At 42.4% G+C, this 22699-nt stretch overlaps 2 protein-coding genes across 2 annotated transcripts in view; one reads left to right on the top strand and one right to left on the bottom strand.

The window, feature by feature from the left end:
* Window positions 1-22699, top strand: part of LOC148517857 (monocarboxylate transporter 2-like) — a 284753-nt gene that overhangs the window by 245532 nt on the left and 16522 nt on the right. Inside the window, exon 6 of the mRNA XM_088478118.1 lies at window positions 13869-13929. Coding sequence (XP_088334244.1) covers window positions 13869-13893 — 25 coding nt within the window. The 3' untranslated portion in view covers window positions 13894-13929. The remainder of the gene's footprint in view (window positions 1-13868; window positions 13930-22699) is intronic.
* The window catches only part of LOC148517856 (transient receptor potential cation channel subfamily M member 2-like), a 248125-nt gene continuing 230877 nt past the window's right edge, over window positions 5452-22699 (bottom strand). The window contains exons 32-34 of the mRNA XM_088478123.1: window positions 6832-6933; window positions 6626-6736; window positions 5452-6341 (exon numbers count right to left, since the gene is read on the bottom strand). Coding sequence (XP_088334249.1) covers window positions 6216-6341; window positions 6626-6736; window positions 6832-6933 — 339 coding nt within the window. The 3' untranslated portion in view covers window positions 5452-6215. The remainder of the gene's footprint in view (window positions 6342-6625; window positions 6737-6831; window positions 6934-22699) is intronic.

The raw sequence follows: 22699 nt of genomic DNA, 5'->3' as shown, positions 1-22699 counted from the left end.
TTTTTCAACACCTATTCATAGGCGAAAATTTTTTGCAGGTCCCATTGCATTGAGTTTCCACACCAGTGAAAGTCTTCAGAATTGAATACGGAGGAAACTTTTCGCATGACAAAATTACGTCACTCGCGATACTTTTCTGCAGAAACGGACTTATCGCGGCTAATTGAATATGACTCAATTCAGCAGTTTAGTCAGGGCTTTGTGTATGTGTGTACTGTGGCCCTGATTCAGCAAGGAACGCAAAGGAGAGAACGCACGCACTCGGACAATGTTTTTGCACTGTGCATGCATATGCATCGCACTGCGCATGCGCGAACTGGCCAGTGCGATCGGGTTATGGTACGCAGACTATACCCAGTGTGTACAGACCCATCCGATATTGATTGACAGGAAGTGCCGTTTGTGGGTGGTGACGGAGGGTGGTCAGGCGTACGCAGGTGTTATAACACCATTATAGGGGGGTGCATAATTAAGGCAGTGCGGCGGCAATACGCAGCCATACTGTAAGCTGTACAGAGGAAGTAGCCAAAATCCTGTGGCAGGTCAGGTCAACCACTATTGTGCGTATGGGTCCGATGGTTACTCTATCTTGTGTACTGATCAGGCTGTGAGTAAAGGGAGATAGGTGGCTTAATATGGGGCTAAGTATCTGCATCCTGTGCTGACGACTCCGTGCGTATGCATTGATTAGCATATTCTCGCAGCGGCTGGGTGCGTGTGTCTGCTAGCGTGTGTTCCTTGCTGAATCTTATTCATTTGCATTTACCATCTTGCATTATTATGTTTATCCTACTCTTTAAATAACTATAGGATCAGACAACCTGGCCAGCAAAGCAGCCAAGTCCATCCCACCTTGCAGGGAACTGTGGTAAAAACCTTTGCTGTCTTAGGGCCTGATTCAGAGATGGACAGATTTGCAGAGCCGCACAAGCGGCTGATTAGGAGATGGGAGTAAAGCAAATAAGAGCAAGTAACTGAAGGCCTGATTCAGCTTGGATCGCAACTGCTAATACGCATGCAATCAGCCGATTATTGCATACTGCGCATGCATCACAGTGCACGTGTGAGAAACGGCCACTGCGATCGCAGTGACAACTCATTGATTGACAGGAAGTGCCATTTGTTGGAGGTGATGGGGGGTGGCCGGCGAAATGAAGGCGTGCCAGTTTATTTGAATGCCGTTGCAGTGGCGTGCAAAAATTATCCACTGCGATGCCTTATGCAGCCTTAGGACTCATAGGGGCATATTCAATTGGGTGCGAGGATAGCAAAAACACGCACCTACGAGGTTTTCCTGCAGGTATGGAATTTTTGATACTCAATTAGGTGCGTGGGGGGTTTTTTTGTGCTCCAGGAGGTTTTTTTTCACGCACCTCCAGATGAAGTGTGATATTTCCTAAAAACTTTAATTTTAGGAAGAATCAGTGGGACTTGCTCTGGCACCCCGGCTGCGCTCCCCCCCCTTAGGACTAATTAAGCAATTGGAAGCTTCCAAATAGCTTAATTAGTCCATAATTACTCACCTTCTTGAGCGCTGTCTTCTTCATCCAGCATCGGAAGCCGGGTCTTCCGCAGCAGGGTGAGTATGACACATATTTGCCTACCCTCCCGATTTGGTCAGGAGCCTCCAAAAAATCGGGTGCCACTCCCGACCTCCCGGGAAGGCAGGCAAATCTCCCGGCAGCTGCCGACCCCTCCTGCCCCCCGCCGCAATTACAAGAAAATGCCCGGCAGCAGGGGACCTGTGATGTGATTCGCGCCGAATCACGTCATTTTGGCCCCGCCCCCTGCTTCACACTGCCTGTAATATCGGCAGTGTGTAGCGGGGGCGGGGCCAAAATGACGTGATCGTGTGGCTCCGCCCCCGCCTTGCCCACAAACTCTTGTCATCTGGCCGGCCCCGCCCCTGTTTGCTGGCCACGCCCCCAGTTATGCCGATCTGGCTGCTCCCTCCCGGAAGGGGCAGCCAGATAGTCGGCAAGTATGGTATGACAGTGTGTGTGGTGTTTGTAAGTGTGTATGAGTGAGAACTACATCTCCCAGCAGCCCTTGCCCCTCCCAACAGCCCCTGGAGCCTGCCAGAAGCCCCTGGTGCTACCAAGAGCCCCCTCTCCAGTAAGAAGATAGAGGGGAGGCCACCTGGAGTCATGGAGAACACTGGAGACCCTCGGGCAAGTAAGTGAAGATTTTTATTTTTTTTAACGGCGCAGGATTTTCTGAGCTGAAAACCCTGCGACCGCTATTTTTTTTATTTTACCGCGGGTATCAGGAGCGTGCATACCTGTGGTATTCCTAAATTGGGCGCAGGGGCGTGAGGATTTTACCTCGCTAAACCTCGCGCCCAATTGTATATGCCCCATAGCGTGTGCTGAAGTAAGGTCTGACCTTGTGCAAGTGTGCATGAGGCTGCGATGGTACTCGATTGTAAGGATGGTTTCACAGTCTTGCTAAACTTTACGAATGTTAAAGTGGGCATCCTTATGTTGTGCTGCAGTGGCATACTGATTGCAATGGTTTAGCATATTATTGAAGTTGAACTGCGTGCATAATTGCTATTGCATTTGCATTTGTGATCGGTAGTGAATCAGGCCCTGAGTCTGCACCTTGGCAAAAACTTGTTGCACTGCAGGTGGGGCAGATGTACAATGTGCAGAGAGATTTCGATTTGAGAGGGTTGTGCGCCAAATTGAAATCTTGATTGCAGCTTTTGTGGGCTACATGCAAACAGCCAGCATTTATCCTGCATGCAAAAAAATGTATTAAAATATATGCACCCCTTGCATTGCATTGTGGTTTGTCCAAGTGCACAGTTAAGTTGGGTACACACTATGTGATCCATTGCATGATATATCGTTCACATTGGAATGATATACTGTATTGTGCGGAACTCATAGTGTATATGCCCGATCTCGCATCCCCGAGGTTCGTACAGCACAGCAGATGGGACAATGTGATGAATGATACCATGCTGCTAAATGCTGCATGGAATTATATATTGCGCTGTTGTACAACACAACATGCAGTGTGTATGGACGGCACAATGTATCGTTACATTGTGTCATCCCATTGGCTGGGTACACCACAGGCTTGCTGACTTTCTGGCTACCCCTTCTGGGAGGGAGCAGCAAGATTGGCATGACAGGGGGGCGTGGCCAGTGCATGGAGGCGGGGCTGGCCAGACTAGGAGTATTTGTGGGCTGGGCGGGGGGAGGGGCCACACAATTGCATCATTTTGGTCCCGCCCCTGCTACACAATGCCGATATTACAGGCATTGTGAAGCAGGGGGCGGAGCCAAAATTACAAGATTCAGGGACACGTATGTAGACATTTGCATACGGAGAGCTACCTTTCTATACAAGGTTACCCTTTCTTCCCTAGCACACTACAAGTAGCCAAAGAGACACACATGTATCTGTCTTTTTAGACATAGGGTACCGTATATATTTACAGGAAGGTAACCCCCTCAAAGGGCACACCTACCACTCAGACATTATTGACCTATTTGGGAACATTTCTATTGGCTGCCTTTTTCACTGCAAATTGGTGTGGACATAAACTGAGCTGATGCTATTATATAAGGGTACCGTATATATTTACGGAAAGGTAACCCCCTCAAAGGGCACACCTACCACCCAGACAAACTTGGATCCTTCCATATAGGACTTAGTCATCAGATATATTTTATCAGATTATTTATTATACTCCTATTACCAGAAAGGAGATATAATAGTTTTTATAATAGCTATTTATATCACTAGACACATTGATACATTGTGTCTATATAAATTAAATAAATTAAAATAAATAAAACATACATTAGATCTGTCGTCATCTCCACAATTTTTACATCTGTTACATCCCCTATATTATGACAAGGTGAGCGCATGGTACAATATCTATTTTTATCAATCGCCCTCTTATAACTTTGGATTACCTGTTGATTGTTTCATTCACCCTGGCCTGATTCAGATGTGGATGGTATTGCATAGGGAATCAGCTGTGAAATACCGTACACATATATGCAAATTCAGCAGGAGGTGTCAGTAGGAAATAGACAGACACCTCCTGCATGCACTTGCGATTCAAGAGCAGCATCCGTAGATGCTGTTCTGGATCACTATCGTGCCCATCGATCGCATGGTTGCTGTCCTCAGTAAGGCTGATTAAGCCAAAACTTAGTCAGCCTGGATAGCTCCTGACCGCTTATGAGGCAAGGAAATCTGGGTCCAATGATGCAGACCCTGGCCTAGGCACTCCCAGGAAATGTGTTGTTTCCAGAAATGCAACCCACTCCCAAATGGCAGCAGACTGTCACTCACCTGATGTCTGCAGCCATGTGGCGTGTGAGGATGCAGGACTCTCTGTCATTGTAATTAATCTGTGTTACTATTTTTCTTATCTGTTTAACCATGTTTATTCACCTGTGTTCTCCCAAGGCTTATCATGACACCATGTGTTGTTTATTTTTCTTTATTGTTTTTTTTTTTTGCATTCACTTTGGTCTCCAATTTTTTATACTGCTTTCATTGTCATCTTGCATCTGTCATTGCCTTACTTATTGTCTTGTTGCTAATATAGCCTTCTCACTCTAGACTTTCCACCATTTTACTGTATTACTTTACCCAAGATGGACAGTCCATACTCCTTGGCCTATCATTTAGGGGCAGGTTCCTCCACCTTATATCTCACATCAGTCAATGCTTCATCTTCATCATGTATGCCTGCAATGTCTCATGTGCTTTACCCAAGCAGCATCCTCACATCCTATTCTGAATAGCTGTTATGTTCATGTCTGCCAGGCCTTAGGCCAAGTTCGTTTGTCTGACATGTGGTTTGGTTGAAATCACATTTCATACACCTTTATTCTGCCTTTTTGTAATTGTCACTTATGTCATGTTTTATGCCCTGTTCGCCCCTGTTCTCCTACCTATTGTGTTATGTTACTGTAATGTTTTTTGGATATGCTTTGTATTTATGCTGTAGATAACTATTGTGTATTGTACTTATGCTCTGTATTTCTACAAGTTGTTGTTTTCCATTTGTCCACAATAAAATAAATTCAGCACAGAACCATATAAATACAGTGGAATTGGTATGAAATACCGCCGTCCCTCTGGCCGGCAGTTCGAATCTCGACCGCGGTAGGCCGATAGAAGCAGAGATCCCGGCGGCGGAAGCCCGACAGCGCTGGAAATCCCGATCGTCCATAGGTAATTAAAAACTAACCTAACCCCCTAACCCTCCTTAGGGGTGCCTAACCCTAACCTCCCCCCAAGTGCCTAAACCTAATCCCCCCTGTAAGTGCCTAACCCTACCCCCCCTTCCCCACTGCCTAAATCTAAGTCTCCCGGGGGGGTGCCTAACCCTAAGTCCCCCCCAGGGATGCCTAACCCTAACCCTCCCTCCCCCTAGCCTAACTCTAACCCTCCTGGGGGGGTGCCTAACCCTAACTGCCCCCGGGTGCCCTAAACCTAACCCTCCCCCCGCGGCTGTCCGCTCTCGGCACCCAGCATCCCTTTGATCGGGATGCCAGGCGCCTGTCTCCCAGCATCGGGAAAATGACAGGCGTCTAGATATAGACGCCTGTCATTTAACCCTTGCCAGGATAAAGCAGTAGGGAAGCCGGCTGTCGGGATTAAGACAGCCGGTTTTGCGATTGCATCCCAATACAGTTGACTCTGATACACCAACAACTAGTATAATGGTAAGAATGCAATTACACAAAATCCATCATCCTCAGAACATAAGTAACCAATGAGTGTGATGTCTGCCATATTCTAGCTAGAAAACCATGTGACACGATGCAGTTGTAGGAGAGCTACACTGGCTTCATGGAGTGGGGGCTATTTCTTCAATTAGTCACTAAGGGGTAAATTTACTAAGATAGGAGTTCTATTTAAGAAGTGATGATGCCCATAGCAACCAATAAGATTCTACTTCTCATTTATATAGCACCTTCTAGAAGATAATACCTGGAATCTGTTTGGTTGCTATGGGCAATATCACTTCTTAAATAGGGGTAAATTTATTAAAATGGAAGTTCTAACTGTTTTTGCAGGGAGGAGTCTGCTCTATTGATAATTCAATCTTGGCCTCTTGTTCCTCAGTTGTTAGGTCAGTATTGGCCCCATGATCCCCAGCTGTTAGGTCAGTCGTGGTCCCATGTTCATTGGCTAAAAGCTCCGTAGTGGTCCTGTGTTCCTTAGCTCTTAGTTTAGTAGTGGGCTCCATGTTGCTCAGCAGTCTGCAGAAGTATCTCCTTCTCATTAGCATAAAGAGGAATTTTATGGTCCAAAAGCTGCCAGCGAAGTGATATATCAGAATCTGATTCTTTCAGGTTCTGCAAGACAAATATTATTTAGAAGGTCCATACTACAAAAATTGTAACCTTAATGTGCTGTAAATCTGAGGCCATTCCAATAAACAGTACTGCATAATATCACAAGCTCTAGTGTTTGTGGTTGTCAGCTCTAGTGGTAGATATTAACTTGTAACTACAGAAATGAGCAAAGGAATGAGCAGATAATGGCTGCCAGGGCATGCTGACACTTGTAGTTCCATAGAACTACTTAATGATTTTTTGACATTACACTATTACCATGACACCCCCTCCCCATCATTTACCTGGAGAAGTTTGTCTAGCGTTTCCTTAGTTTTGAAGTGAAGATTGATGGCCAAAGTCTCAATCCAAGAATTATCTGTGTTTCGTGGATCATCCAGGTATCCATGGAAAACCTGAGAGAGAACATAATGTTGTGTGTCTTTGTGTCACTATTAATATATCTTACTGTATGTGAGTGTCATCAAACTGTAGCCCCTAACACACCTACCTCAACACCGGTGCCAAGCAAGGCCAGGAACTCGCCCAGGTACTCATGTTTCAGGAGAGCTTGGAACTTAATGGGAATTTTCTCACCTGGGTCCAAAGTTCCCTGCAATGCAATATACATCATGATATCTGTCATGTCCCACTATATATATGTTTCATATGCTGTTTAGTTATTGCCATGTTACTATTGCAAGGCTTTGCATCTTGTTAAATTTGTCCTTCCCGATTCTCTGTAGCTAGGATCTGATGTCATCAGCCGTCCTTTCTTCCTGTCTCTAGCTCATTGTTTGTCTGCCTTTTTAGCTTTCAGTTGCTTTTTGTTGAGTTCTGGCAAATTATCATCTTTTTACCTACTATTTTGTGCATAATGACAAGAATATCAGCTTGAAATAAACCCTCATCTGGATTCTTCATACATGCCTTACTAGTTTAGTTGACACTGTCTGACAAAGTCTCTTGGTGTAAGTACAGGTTCAATACAGATATACAAAGAGGAATTATCTCAGGGGCCTTACACTTACAGCCTGGTTATTGAGTCAGAATAATACTGAATATCCTGCAATACACATTCCCCAGAATACTCTGCAATACACATTACCCAAAGTGCCCTGCAGTACACATTATTCTGAGTGTCCTGCACTACACTCTACCCAGAGTGGCCTTCAATACACATTACCCAGCATGCCATGCAGTATACATTATTCAAAGTGGCCTGCACTACACACTACCCAGAGTGGCCTTCAATGCACATTACCCAGAGTGCCATGCAGTACACATTATTCAGAGTGGCCTACACTACACACTACCCAAAGTGGCCTGCTCTACACATTAACCAGAGAACCATGCAATGCACTTTATCCATACTTGCCTACTCTCCCAGGACAGCAGGCAAGCTCCGGAATCTCAGGTGGTGCACCCGGCCACATTGAAAGTTTTCAAGTCTCCCGGTCCAGAGCTGCTGCTGCCTGCATCTGCATGCACCACCCACTTTCCGAGTGAAGTGAGTGCCCCAGACGCACTGTGACATGATTCGTGCTGAATTGCTTCATTGTAGCCCTGTCCCTGCTTTACAATAGCAGTAATCCATTGGGGTGGGGCCACAATGATGTGATCATGCTGCCACACCCCCACACTTCTCATTTATGATGTGCCACCTACTGTGCCGATCTGGCTGTACCCCAAAGAGGGGGTAGCTAAATAGTGACTTTACCCAAAGTGCACTGCAATACACATTACCTAGAGTTGCCTGCAATACATGCCCAGAGTACCCTACACTGCACATTATCCAGAGTGGCCTGCAATATATGCGGTACACATTACCCAGAGTAGCTGCAATATATATTAGCCAGAGTGGCCTGCAATACAAATTATCCAGAGTGGCCTGCAATACCTTGAATGCACATTACAAGCCTGCCCTGCAATACACATCACATGCGGTGCCCTGCACTGCATTACCCAGAGTGCCCTGTGATGTATTCCCCAGAAAGCCATGCAATACATATTACCCAGAGTGCCCTCAAATTAGAGTTGCCAGATCATTTCTTTAATAAGAGACACATATGAATTAGAGGTGAGTGGTTCGGTTTTGTTAAAAAACAAAAATACATCATCTTTGGGGTTCTGGGAAGAACCAATGCATGCCTCGAATACCCCCAACCAAATCTGGGTCTCAAATTGAGGCAAAACCATCATAATCCCAGAAATGGCAGATCTTGCATGTTTTGGATTGCATAAATCCCTTCCTGTCTACTTCCTAGTTCCTGTTCCTCCAAAAAGTAGCACAACCATTTTGGGTGGGCTGAAAGCAATGCACAGATTGGTATGATCTGTGCAGACTTAAGCAGGCTACACATTTAACGATGTGTGTACCCAGCCGACCTGTCATGTGACTGGATCAGGCAAGGCTCCCGGCATTGGCAAGTGCATACACACTATTATGGTAATGCGGCAGGAGGCATCACGCCTACTGCATGTATTACTGTTATGAGCTGCATCCATGGACACAGCATCAGAGCATCTATGTGATCCTCTACCAGCTAAATGACCATGGGGTCACTCAATCCGGTGAATGCAGTAGCTCAAAAGAGGCCATGAAATCTCTGTCAGCCAAAGGAGATCATGGCCTCTTTCTTCCCCCATGCCTCCATTTGGGGAAATGGAGGCCATTGCCGCTCCCCTTCCTGGAAACGGCTGCAACCTATCAATCACTGACAGTCTGCTGCTGCTCTGCATGTGCAGTATTGGTATTGTACCGGTGCAGAACAGTGCACATCTCTCAATTAGCCCCATAGTTTTACTTTATAGTTCTGTGAATATTTTCACTAATCAGACTGTGCAAGTATTTGTTTCAGTAAGGCTGGATTTAACTTACCACAAAGTGGGCTGTACGTTCATTTTTCACAGCATAATTAGTATATATTATCTAGCTGTCACATATTGAGCAATGTAGTTATCTATTAAAAGGTCACTGAGTATCAGTATTTAAGATGTCCGTTCATTATCTACAGCATGATTAATGTTCACTTTATGGGGCATTTTTATCACAATCCACAGATGTGGATGGGATGTGATAAATTTGCCAAAAGTCGCCATGCAATATTTGAAAAGAAAGGTACAGTGGACAACTGCGCACAAGGGGGCTGCAAAGAAGGATTGACCATGGGGGGATCACCAACCCCCAATAGATAAGTCACAAACCAAAAAGATTGGGCAACCCTAAAACTCTGCGCACTCCTTATAAAGTAGCACACACCATACAGCAAAGAAACCAATACAATACTATGAATATAGTCTTACTGCCCAAAGGGAATGTTCAATGTGATGGATGCAGTTCTAGTTCTTCTTGTATGGAATCTCGCTGAAAATGGAAAAGAGAACAAACAAGAAAAAAATAATATAGTGTAGTAATTCGTAAAAAGTCTCTCAAATAACACAAATAAGAGGTGATTTCTTCCTCTGAATATGAACAGAAAGGATGATCGTACCGCACTCACGTTCAAAAACTATGACTTCCACATATAAAGGTATCTTTAAATCAGATGGCCTCGTCACCACTGTGCAGCATACCAATAGTGAAGTTCACCCATGCAAATGGTGTAGTATAAAAAAGGCGGGCGTTCCCCAACTCACACTGATCATAAATTCATAGGCCAATAAAGGTATCTTTGAGCTTCGACACTTCTATTCGTTGTGGTTGATGACTTATCCTCTTACTCCAAACATATGAATATGGAATGGGATAAAGTGGAAACCAACCATCAAACATCAGTTTAAAAAGTTTAATGGTTCATCATACAATACAAGTTAAAAAATGGGTAACCAAGTGGAAATAAAACAGATGGAAAATAAAAACAATGACCTGAGTGGATTAAAGGTCCGGACTTTTTCACCACAGGTCACTGCTGCAGAAATCCACAGGGTCCCCTTGTATCCTGCTACCACCAACGCATTTCAACAATAAGTCTTTCTCAAGGTGTGTAGTGCAGGATACACCAAACAGCTTTATATACCCCTGGGATGTCACTCCTCCCATGAAAAGGGGCGGGGTCTCAATTAATTATACTCCATGTTTCACATAAATAGAAATAAAACAGACATATCCAACCATCACAAAAAAGGTTACCTTTCTAAGGAATCCCATACCTAATGATCAAAGTGGAACGGAGATGGTACAAATTAATTTCTATATGGCGTTCCAATGCGTAGAATGCATGGTGTACAGAGGTGAACAGCTGACAAACTCCGTGATCACCCAAACCAATCATCGCGGATCACGCGGGTAAGCAGCAGACCAAACCCTGCATTCCAAATCAGTGGAGCGCATGTTACCCGGAAGTCCGGGAGGGGATGAACACGTGTATACCACGTGATATGTACAACCCATTATCGCGAGTTACATTTATGACTCAAAATAGAAGTACCACGCCTACCTGAGCATGTTGGTATTATATAGCAAGAATATTTAAGCCTCATAGTGTGCGGATGGTTATAAATGTTACATCCCAAAAAATGCGTTCCAAACCTCTGTTTGGGGGACGCAATATAGCGTTCCAAAAACCTGAAATTCAGAAGGTTTGAGATTCCTTATAAATATACATATACACAATATGTTGAAAATATTAAAAATATATAAAACACCAAAAAATACCAATATGGATAAAAAATAGGAAAATAAATAGTCTATAATTCCCTAAAAAACATTGTAAAAATCATCATAAAAATCATTATGAAAAATCATTATAAAAACCATTTGGTCTCAAAATCAAGGTTGGTCTGTCCGCTACCAAGTATTTTTTGGACCAAACAGATTTTAGTTTGGATCTAAAAAATTTTGTTTTGGAGAGTATAGAATTTATTTTAAATAACAATTTCTTTTGGTTTGATGATTCTTTTTTTCTACAACTCGATGGGACAGCCATGGGCACCAGCTTCGCACCAAGTTATGCTAATTTATTCATGGCCCATTGGGAGACCTTTTATATTTTTTGTGGCCATGACTTGGTTGCGAATCTGGTGCTCTGGACAAGATATATCGATGATATCTTATTTATTTGGAAAGGTGACCAACAATCACTTAATGAATTTTGTACGTCATTAAACCTTAACAACTTAAACATTCAGCTTTCTTTTTGCAGTAGCCCTATTACAATTAATTTCTTAGATTTAACAATTTTTATTGAAGACGGTAAAATACATACCAAAACTTATACAAAACTTACAGATTGTAATTCCTTCATCCAATTTGATAGCAACCACCACAGGAACTGGTTAAATTCTGTTCCCAGAAGCCAGTTCCATCGCATAAGAAAAAATTGCTCCAAATTGGAGGATTATCAAACTCAAGGCTTGTCACTGAGAACACAATTTGTGAATGAAGGATACGATCTGGATAGTATTGAGGCACCTTACCAAAAATATGCCTCATTTAAGAGAGAAGAGATTCTTGTTAAGAAACAAGAACAACGTAATGAAAATGGGAATACCGCTACAATTCCCTTCATCACAAAGTACAATAGCCAATATAGAGAATTTGAAGGAATTGTGAAGAAGCACTGGGGGATATTGCTGAAAGATCCGGTCTTAAATAACTATCTTGATAAAAAACCCAAATTCATATATCGAAAGGCAGACAATCTGAGGAAGCATATAGTTAAAAGTGCTATAAGAACGAAAGAAGTTGATAGACCGATTAAATCGAAGGGATTCTACCGTTGTGGCACTTGTCTTATGTGTAAAAACTGTAAGAGTAAGGACTCTGTTATTGCAACATATCAATCTCAAAGTAATTTAAAAACATTTGAAATCAAAGATTTTATTACTTGTCACTGTAAGAATATTGTGTACTTGTTGGAATGTAGTTGTAAAAAACAATATGTGGGCCGTACTACTCGGAAGCTAAAAGAGAGAATGGCCGAACATCTGCGCAATATTAGAAAAGGTCTTATTAGTCATGGGGTGTCTTCCCATTTTAAACAGAAACACAATTGAGACACAAGTGAACTTACTCTGTTTTGTGGTATACAACTCATTCCTAATCATTGGAGAAAAAACAATGCAGAGGAAAAGTTAGCACAAACAGAAATGAAAACCATTTTTACCTTGGGAACTTTAATTCCCAAAGGCCTCAACCTTGGTTTTGAGACCAAATGGTTTTTATAATGATTTTTTATAATGATTTTTATGATGATTTTTACAATGTTTTTTAGGGAATTATAGACTATTTATTTTCCTACTTTTTTATCCATATTGGTATTTTTTGGTGTTTTATATATTTTTAATATTTTCAACATATTGTGTATATGTATATTTATAAGGAATCTCAAACCTTCTGAATTTCAGGTTTTTGGAACACTATATTGCGTCCCCCAAACAGAGGTTTGGAACGCATTTTTTGGGATGTAACATTTATAACCATCCGCACACTATGAGGCTTAAATATTCTTGCTATATAATACCAACACGCTCAGGTAGGCGTGGTACTTCTATTTTGAGTCATTAATGTGACTCGCGATAATGGGTTGTACATATCACGTGGTATACGTGTTCATCCCCTCCCGGACTTCCGGGTAACATGCGCTCCACTGATTTGGAAAGCAGGGTTTGGTCTGCCGCTTACCCGCGTGACCCGCGATGATTGGTTCGGGTGATCACGGGGTTTGTCAGCTGTTCACCTCTGTACACCATGCGTTCCACGCATTGGAATGCCATATAGAAATTAACTTGTACCATCTCCGTTCCACTTTGATCATTAGGTATGGGATTCCTTAGAAAGGTAACCTTTTTTGTGATGGTTGGATTTGTCCATTTTATTTCTATTTATGTGAAACATGGAGTATAATTAATTGAGACCCCGCTTCTTTTCATGGGAGGAGTGACATCCCAGGGGTATATAAAGCTGTTTGGTGTATCCTGCACTACACACCTTGAGAAAGACTTATTGTTGAAATGCGTTGGTGGTAGCAGGATACAAGGGGACCCTGTGGATTTCTGCAGCAGTGACCTGTGGTGAAAAAGTCCATACCTTTAATCCACTCAGGTCATTGTTTTTATTTTCCATCTGTTTTATTTCCACTTGGTTACCCGTTTTTTAACTTGTATTGTATGATGAACCATTAAACTTTTTAAACTGACGTTTGATGGTTGGTTTCCACTTTATCCCATTCCATATTCATATGTTTGGAGTAAGAGGATAAGTCATCAACCACAACGAATAGAAGTGTTGAAGCTCAAAGATACCTTTATTGGCCTATGAATTTATGATCAGTGTGAGTTGGGGAACGCCCGCCTTTTTTATACTACACCATTTGCATGGGTGAACTTCACTATTGGTATGCTGCACAGTGGTGACGAGGCCATCTGATTTAAAGATACCTTTATATGTGGAAGTCATAGTTTTTGAACGTGAGTGCGGTACGATCATCCTTTCTGTTCATATTCAGAGGAAGAAATCACCACTTATTTGTGTTATTTGTGAGACTTTTTACGAATTACTACAACTATATTATTTTTTTCTTGTTTGTTCTCTTTTTCCATTTTCAGCGAGATTCCATACAAGAAGAACTAGAACTGCATCCATCACATTGAACATTCCCTTTGGGCAGTAAGACTATATTCATAGTATTGTATTGGTTTCTTTGCTGTATGGTGTGTGCTACTTTATAAGGAGTGCGCAGAGTTTTAGGCCATGCAATATTTGAATACATTGCAAGGATGTATCAATTATCGCATGGAGGGACAGAGTTTCAGAGAAAACTCTGTTCCTGTGAATCTCTCTCCCGCACTTCTCAGGGTATTTTTCACAAAAACGGATATGCTTCTTTAATTCAGATGCGGCTATGCTTCTTCATTGTGTTTTGGTTTTTGCAAACCACCTTCAAATGTTTTGGTTTTGTATTTCTTTCAAATTAAAAAAAAATCTATGATGTAATTTGTTTTTGTTCCTACAGTATTAACATCAATAATTGTAATTTTCATGTAATTTCCTGTCAATTTTGACCACCACCCTATTAACTATTTTGTTTTCAACAATATTGGCCAAAGGTTGCAGTGAGCTGGCTGCCTAAACTAAGCGACAAAAAAGGGGAACAAACACGCAGTTTAACAGAATATAGCACATCTATGAAACATAGTGACACTGCAGTGGCAGACAGTACGCATGTTTAATAAATTATATGATCCTATAGAATGTTTTCATTAATCAAGAACTAGATCAGAGGCCTAAAACCAGCACAAGTAAATGGAGGTGGAGTATTTTTGGAATCCAGATAAAGGATTGATTGACTGATTGATTAATTAATTGGTTACAGAATATAACTATAAAGAAAAACAAATCAGACATGGAAAACACTGTTAAAAAATAAGCTTCCAAAGTCCCAATGAGATTAATTGTTTGATTAATTTATTGGTTTCAGTATTAATAACTAAAAAGAAAAACTGACATGCAAAACATGGTGATGGTACTACTTTGTATCAGAGGGGAAACTGCAGTAAGTGAAACCTATATGCCTGGATGAGTAGCTGGTAATAAATGGCATTGCAAGAAACAAAAGAACAAGCACACAAGTAAATGATGGTACACTGCCTGTCAAACACGCACAATCTTGGCAAAGCACATAATGAAAAGTGGTTAAGAATTGTCCATGAGCCCTCCCACCCATCCTTATGTTGTATATTAAACAGGTCATGCACAGTTTAGCAAATAAAGCACTTTAGCAACAGGTGCTACCATGTTTGTGATTGAAGTGCTTCATTTGTTTGATCCCCTACAAAACAAGCTGCCAATGGACATAAGGTGGCTAAAGCTGGGTACACACTAACCGATACATTTGCCGATCAATTGATTGGCCAATGTATCTGCTGCCCGTCGGGCAGTGTGTACCCACGATATGTCGGTGAATGTCAGCGTTCACCATCATATCGCATTGCTGTGCTGCACAACAGACCGCCCGTACACACAGAGTGGCAGCCACGAGAAGGGGGGCAGGACACCCCCCCGCACACCAGAACATGCCCCTGACATGCCCCCTGGACGCCGGGACCTACAGGCAGACATAGATGATGGTTGTTCAGTGTGTACGCACAACCATCATATGCAGATATATCTGTCAGGTGTGTACCCACCATAACAGTGTTGTTATCATCACAGTTGGAAGATGTCATTATCCTTATCACCCTCATCAGTGTTGTCAATACATCACACAATATTAGCTCAACCGCAATTTAATCCACTGTTACAGAAGCTTCTGTACTTTGTTGTAATTGGTGGCAAAGATCTTCCTCATAGAATTTGTAGTTCATTTTTTTGTTATGAATGTCAGTTTTTCCACATTTTTCTCCATCTGATGTCACAAGCCGCCACTGCTTTTTGTTTGACAACAGTATTCCGAGCGTTCCTCTAAGGCCCATTGCTAGGAGACGAAGATGCCGGCCTGTCACTCCTTGAGCTCCTCCTACCCAGCTGCTTTGTCATCTCCGTCATGTCCTGATTGGATCCCTCTCCTTTCTCACCTCTGCTGAGTCTCTGCTTGGATGACGGCTATAGCGTTTGTTACGTGGCTTCTGGTTCAGTGTGTGGAGATCATTCTCGTGGTTTATCCAGTACCTACTGTCATCGTGATTTCCTTCTGTTACAGTCGTTCTGTGGCATCTGAGAGGACTTTATTTTCCTTCATGGTAGTCTCAGCCGCACTGCAGTGCCAAAGTAGACTGTTCGTTATTAACTTACAGCCATCTCAGCCACACCACTGAGTCTGAGTGGATATTTATTTGCAATCTTACTGTTGTCCTAGCTGCTCTGCCTGTGTCTGAATAGACTTTCAATTGCCCATCCTACAGAAGATTCAGCTGCACTTCCATGTCAGATTGGACACTCGTTATCACTACACAGCTGACGAGGCTGCACCATAGCCAAGTACTTATCAGCCCTCAAGGCTGCAATTTGGCCACAAGGCCATCCTAGTCAAGTACACATCAGCCCTCAAGGCGGAAACTTGGCCACAAGGTCCATCCTAGTCAAGTAGACATCACCCCTCAAGGCTGCAACATGGCCACAAGACCACATCCCAGCCAAGTACGTATCAGACCTCAAGGCTGCAACTTGGCCACAAGGCCGCATTTCTATCAAGTACACACCAACCATCATAATATTAATTATCAATTGACTCGCATCTCAAACCTTGTACACATCAGCATTCAATGTTGTGAGACAACCACAGGTCAACATCCTCTTTTTGATAGGCATCAGACTTTAGGACTATTACTGGCCTTTAGGCTGCTCTTTTACTCATTTTACTCTATTTTGTTGTGCTCCTCATTTCTGGTAATCCAAATCAATCTCACAGTGAATCTACCCAGGGATTCATAACAACTGATTGACAATGGTATGCTTCTTTGTGAAGTCTGTGATAGATAGAGTAGCCTGCCTGTAAATTATCTGCTGTTGTGTGTAGATACAGAAGGTAATACACCACCCAGTGGGCTATCATAGTCATGTAAGCTTACTACTTGTCCACATTTCTGTAGTTGAGTGGATAGTTTGTACAATTTTCTAGGGCAAGAATAATTTTTTTTTAATGTCCTGGTATCGGTGAGAAATTGCTGTTCTGGTAAAATAGAACTGAGTTGGAATTTGGTAGCATGGACACAGGAATAATAGTCCAAACCCAGATGCATTGATGGTGGATATTGGATGCAGTTCTAATGCTAACATAGCCATCATGGCTTCAGTGATCCACTTTGCAACAGGATGGCGGCTGTCATACTTGTTTAACATTCAATTGTTATTTTGAAACTAGTAATCTTTTTGGTCCCCTTTTGTGATGAAAATTCACCCATAGCAGCAACCCTATCATTTAAGATTCTCCTTGGGAATCCTGGATAGGGGAGGAGTCAATTAGCCAATGCAAACTGGATTCAGGAGGACTACCTCTGATCTTTAAAGAGAATATTTGGGTATAAAAAACTACACATGGAAGAGGTGGCTTTTTTGGTCTTATATCCAGGCATGACAATGTCCTTCTTTTTAACACTGACAAGAACTGCTGCCACTGGTGCCTGATGCAAACAACATCCTCTTCCTGAATGTTATCAACTTATTCTTATTCAACATATTCATCATCAACATTCTCATAGGCATCCTATATACAAATATCCCTCTCATCCTATTGAACTTCCACATTAGCTTCCTCAAGTTCTATGTCCTCATTATTATAATTACTACTCATCCACACTTTTGCAGAGGGCTCAGAAATTGTGGAAGGAGGCTTCTCTATGACTATAGTGTCAGAAATGTCAGACTCACACATAGCATTCGTGGCAACCATTAAACTCTCCTCAGGGATCTGTGACATTTGTGAATACAAAGTTTGTTCTTCAGCCTTAGTGTTCTTTTTGTGCACTGATTTGCCTATTTTAAAGGTAACACATCTAGACTCTGAGTGAGAAGATGTTGCATGCAAAGTTACAGGAGATGCCTAACTGTGTTTGCCCCCAGCTTTTGCAAAAGGCATTTATTGTTTTTCAGCAAAAAATATTCCCTTCATAGTTAGAGGTGATGTTTTCTTTATGATTGTGAAATATTGTTTAGATTTGAGGTGCCATTTACACCTGGCAGCACCAGTAGTGGACTATTTTCTACACCAGGAATTGAGTAAAGCCACCACACCATGTGCACATACAATGAGATAGAAAATAGAGGGGCTGTTACCCTTACCATGCAGAGTCATAAAAAGATTGGAGAGTTTTCTAAAACCGGAAAAAAATATATATTTTTTTCCACTTATGATTCTTGGTGTGCAGCTGATTGGATAAAGTAACACCCACTAAGTACAGCAATATATACTGCATCTCAAAAACATGATGGGATACGACACCCGCTAAGTACATTAATATATGCTACATCTCAAAAAACACACAAAACTATTTTTTTTCTTTTTTTATAGAATACTGGCAATTTTTTACACACCAGGAGCAGAAAATTACTCCTTTGCAATAATTGTTTTGGGGTGCAGCTGAAGGGATACCACCACTCACAGTTACAGCAGTAATATATGCTGCTTCTCAGCCCACAATTCTTGAAAAATACAATTAAAATTGGATTAGAATAGACCAGTTTTTTGGGGTGCAGATCAGACACAGCACAATATTTTTTCTGCCCTCATAAACAAGTGACAAACTGCATTACCCTTTAGGAAGTCTGTGGAACGGACGGAACGCATTGGTGAGCTCCATACCTGCCTTATATTAACTTACCTGAAATACTTATGAACAAGATAAGCATTCAGCACTTTGCCATTTATTTGCATACTTTGCACTAGAAATGTCTATTATGTTTACTATTAAATCCCTCTTTTAAACATTGATTTCTTGTTATATGTATGTTTTTATATTCTCTCCTTTTATAAACTATTGTTTTTATTAGCTTAATAAATATTGGTAATATTTTGTATATATACAGCACTTGTCTCTTTCATTTATAAAGAAGACGCGCCAACAGGCTTATTACATACACAGAGGTGTATGCTTCATAGCGTTATTTTGCACATTTGCACTGACACTTTATTATTATTGGTTATATTTCATAAGTTTATATATTTATTCATTAGAGAATATTTTTAAAGGTAAAACACACTCACAGGTGTATCATTTTGGAATATTTAGAATTTTACGCAATCTATTAATTGCACTGACACTATTAATTTTAATATTTCTTAAACTGTATTTATTATAATAGGACACTGTATATTTATTGATTCATCTATTATTGTTATATAAAAATTCATCACATTTAAGCACTGCTGTCGCTATATACCAAGGTCATTTAAAAAAATATACATATAAATATATATATATATATATATATAAATACACACACACACACACACTGCAGTGTAGATAGATTTCCTTGTGAACAAAGTGCAAGTTCACTTTTTAACAGTCAAGAGCCTTTTTTTGCATTACCACATATAGGGGCTAATTCAGCATGCACTACAGGTGGCATAGTGTGTGGGGACTACAGTGTAGCATAATGTGTGGGCATTAGAGGTCGCATAATATGTGGTCACTAGAGGTGGCATAATGTGTGGGAACTACAGGTGGCATAATGTGTGGGGGCTACAGTGTGGCATAATGTGTGGGCATTAGAGGTGGCATAATTTGTGGTCACTAGAGGTGGCATAATGTGTGGGGGCTACAGTGTGGCATAATATGTGGGGGCTACAGTGTGGCATAATGTGTGGGCACTAGAGGTCACATAATGTTTGGGCACTACAGGTAGCCTATGTGTGGGCACTACAGTGGTATAATGTGAGGGGACTAGAGTGTGGCATAATATGTGGGCACTACAGTGTGGCATAATGTGTGGCCACTACAGTGTGGCATAATGTATTGACACTACAGTATCATAATGTGTGGGCACTACAGTGTCACATAATGTGTGGGAACTACAGTGTAACATAATGTGTGGGCACTAGAGGTGACATAATGTGTGGGCACTACAAGTAGCATAATGTGTGGGCGCTACAGTGGTATAATGTGTGGGGACTACAGTGTGGCGCAATGTGTGGGCACTACAGTGTGGCATAATGGGTGGGTGCTACAGTGTAGCATAATGTGTAGGGCACTACAATGTGACATAATGTGGGGGCACTACAGTGTAGCATAATGTGGGGGCACTATAGGTGGCATAATGTGTGGGGACTACAGTGTGGCATAATTTGTAGGCACTACAATGTGACATAATGTGGGGGCACTACAGTGTAGCATAATGTGGGGGCACTGTAGTGTCACAATGTGTGGGGCACTACAGTGTGAGATTGTGGGGGACACTACAGTGTTGTATAATGTGTCAGGCACCCACTGCATATCCCTATCACTCACTGCCTGTCACCTTTCCCTGTCACCCACTGCCTGTCACCTCTCCCTATCACCCTCTCCCTGTCAAACACTGCCCCTCCCTCTCCCTGTCACCTCTCCATCTCACCCACTGCTATTACTGTCACTACTGTCACCTCTCCCTATGACCCTCCCCTGTCAAACACTGCCTATCCCCTATCCCTTTCACCCATTGCCTGTCAACTATCCCTGTCACCCTTTCCCCCTCTCTGTCATCCACTGCTTGTCTCTGTCACCTCTCACCCTCTTCCATGTCACCCACTGCCTGTCACCTCTCCTTGTCACCCACTGCCTCTTCCCTCTCCCTGTCTCCCACTGCATGTTATCTCTCCCTGTCATCCACTGCTTCTCCCTGTTACCGTCTCCTTGTCACCTATTTGCCTCTTTTTGTCTACCTCTTGCCTCTCCCTGTCACCTTCTGCACTTTGAACTTGGAGTATGGTGGATGAGAAGAGCCGAAAGCAAATTTTTGCACCTGGGCCCACCACTTACAAGTTACTCCACTGGTCTGACAAACACATTTGCAGTGACAAAGATGCCTGCAGTCACCCTTCGCAACTCTCTTTGCCATAATTGTGCTCTAGTGTTATTTTTTTAAACAGAGCCCACAGTCCCACACTCTCTACCTACACTCTCCTGAGTAAAATGGCACCTGAACACTAAGGGGTTACTGTTATATGCAATCCAAAACACAACAGATCTGAAATTTGTGGGAAAATTACATTTTGTCTCATTCTAAGATCTGAATATGGCGGGAAGACCTGAACTGGTACTCGGATTCACTCGGATCCCTTTGGGTGAATTTAGTTTTCAGAAAAACCAAACAGCTCATTTCTAATTAAAACCAGGTAAAATAGAGATCCGAAGTCAGCCAGCCACATAATCCATGTAATTCATATCGGTTTCTTGTTAAAGGGATAAAATGGCAACCCATACTTGCCTATTCTCCCAAAAGGTGCAGGAGATTTTTTTGGGTATCCCCCTGCACCCCAAGAAGAGTGGCTGGATCTCCCACATATCTCCCACTCCGAGTAAAGTTGGCAGGATGGGAAGAGGATACCAGCTGGTCCGTAGGGAGGGGATGGGGCTAAAATTATGCAAACCATGTCATTTTAGTTCTGCCCCCTCCCTACGGACCTGCGATTCATGACATTTTGATGTGACAGGGACTGGGCCTAATGACATGGAAGTTTAGCCCCACCCCTAAAGTAGTATGCTTGCTGTTTTTTTCCTGGCTTCTTGCTGAGAGGGGACTTTAAAGGTAGGCAAATATGTGGCAACCCTACCTGCAATACGCATTACCTAAAGTGCCCTGTAATGCACATTACCTAGAGCGGCCTGCTCTAACTGCAATACACATTACCCAGAGTGGCCTGCAATTCCCAGTAACCTGAGTGCCCTGCAATGCACATTACCCAATGTTGCCTGCAATACGTGCAATACACATTACCCAGAGTGCTCTGCAATGCGCTTTACCAAGAGTGACTTATAATACATGCAATACACATCACCAAGAGTGCCCTGCAACGCACATTACCCAGAGTGAACTGCAGTACACTTTATCCAGAGTACCCTGCATTAGCCAGAGTGCCCTGCTACAATACACATTACCCAGAGTGGCCTGCACTACACATTACCCAGTGTAGCCTGCAATACGTACAATACACATTACCCAGAGTGCCCTGCTGCAATACACATTACCCAGAGTGGCCTGCACTACACATTACCCAGAGTGGCCTGCACTACACATTACCCAGAGTAGCCTGCAATATGTACAATACACATTACCCAGAGTGCTCTGCAATGCGCTTTACCAAGACTGACATATAATACATGCAATACACATCACCAAGAGTGCCCTGCATCGCACATTACCCAGAGTGAACTGCAGTACACTTTATCCAGAGTACCCTGCATTACCCAGAGTGCCCTGCTGCAATACACATTACCCAGAGTGGCCTGCATTGCACATTACCCAGAGTAGCCTGCAATATGTGGAATACACATTACCCAGAGTTCCCTGCAATGCACTTTACCCAGAGTGGCCTGTAATTCATGCAATAAACATTACCAAGAGTGCCCGGCAATGCACATTAACCACTTTACACAGAGTGCAATATATTGCAATATATTATCCAGAGTGCCCTGCAATGCATTACCCAGAGTGGCCTGCAATATACATTACCCAGAATGCCGTGCAATACACTTTACCCAGAATGCCCTATGTGGCCTGATAGAGTTGCCACCCATCCTGTATAATACAGGATAGTCCCGTATTGATTAAATCTGAAATGCATTTTGTCCCGTATTAGGTCTGCAGATTTAAGAAATGCATTTTTACTAGTGCAGTGACTGTGTGAGGTGGAGCTTCGAGTCCAGACAGGTAGACACAGCCTCTGTGCACAGCTGCATGCAGAGTGAGAGTGCATGTTATATCAGAGTACCCTAGTTGCCCCCCAACATGTGTTTCCCTCTTGCTT

Source organism: Taudactylus pleione, unplaced genomic scaffold (assembly GCF_031769625.1).
Source record: "Taudactylus pleione unplaced genomic scaffold, aTauple2 ptg000207l, whole genome shotgun sequence".
In the NCBI taxonomy this organism is placed as follows: Eukaryota; Metazoa; Chordata; class Amphibia; order Anura; family Myobatrachidae; genus Taudactylus; species Taudactylus pleione.
The sequence above is the reverse complement of the archived record's forward strand: the minus strand, read 5'-3'. Positions and strand labels throughout refer to the sequence as shown.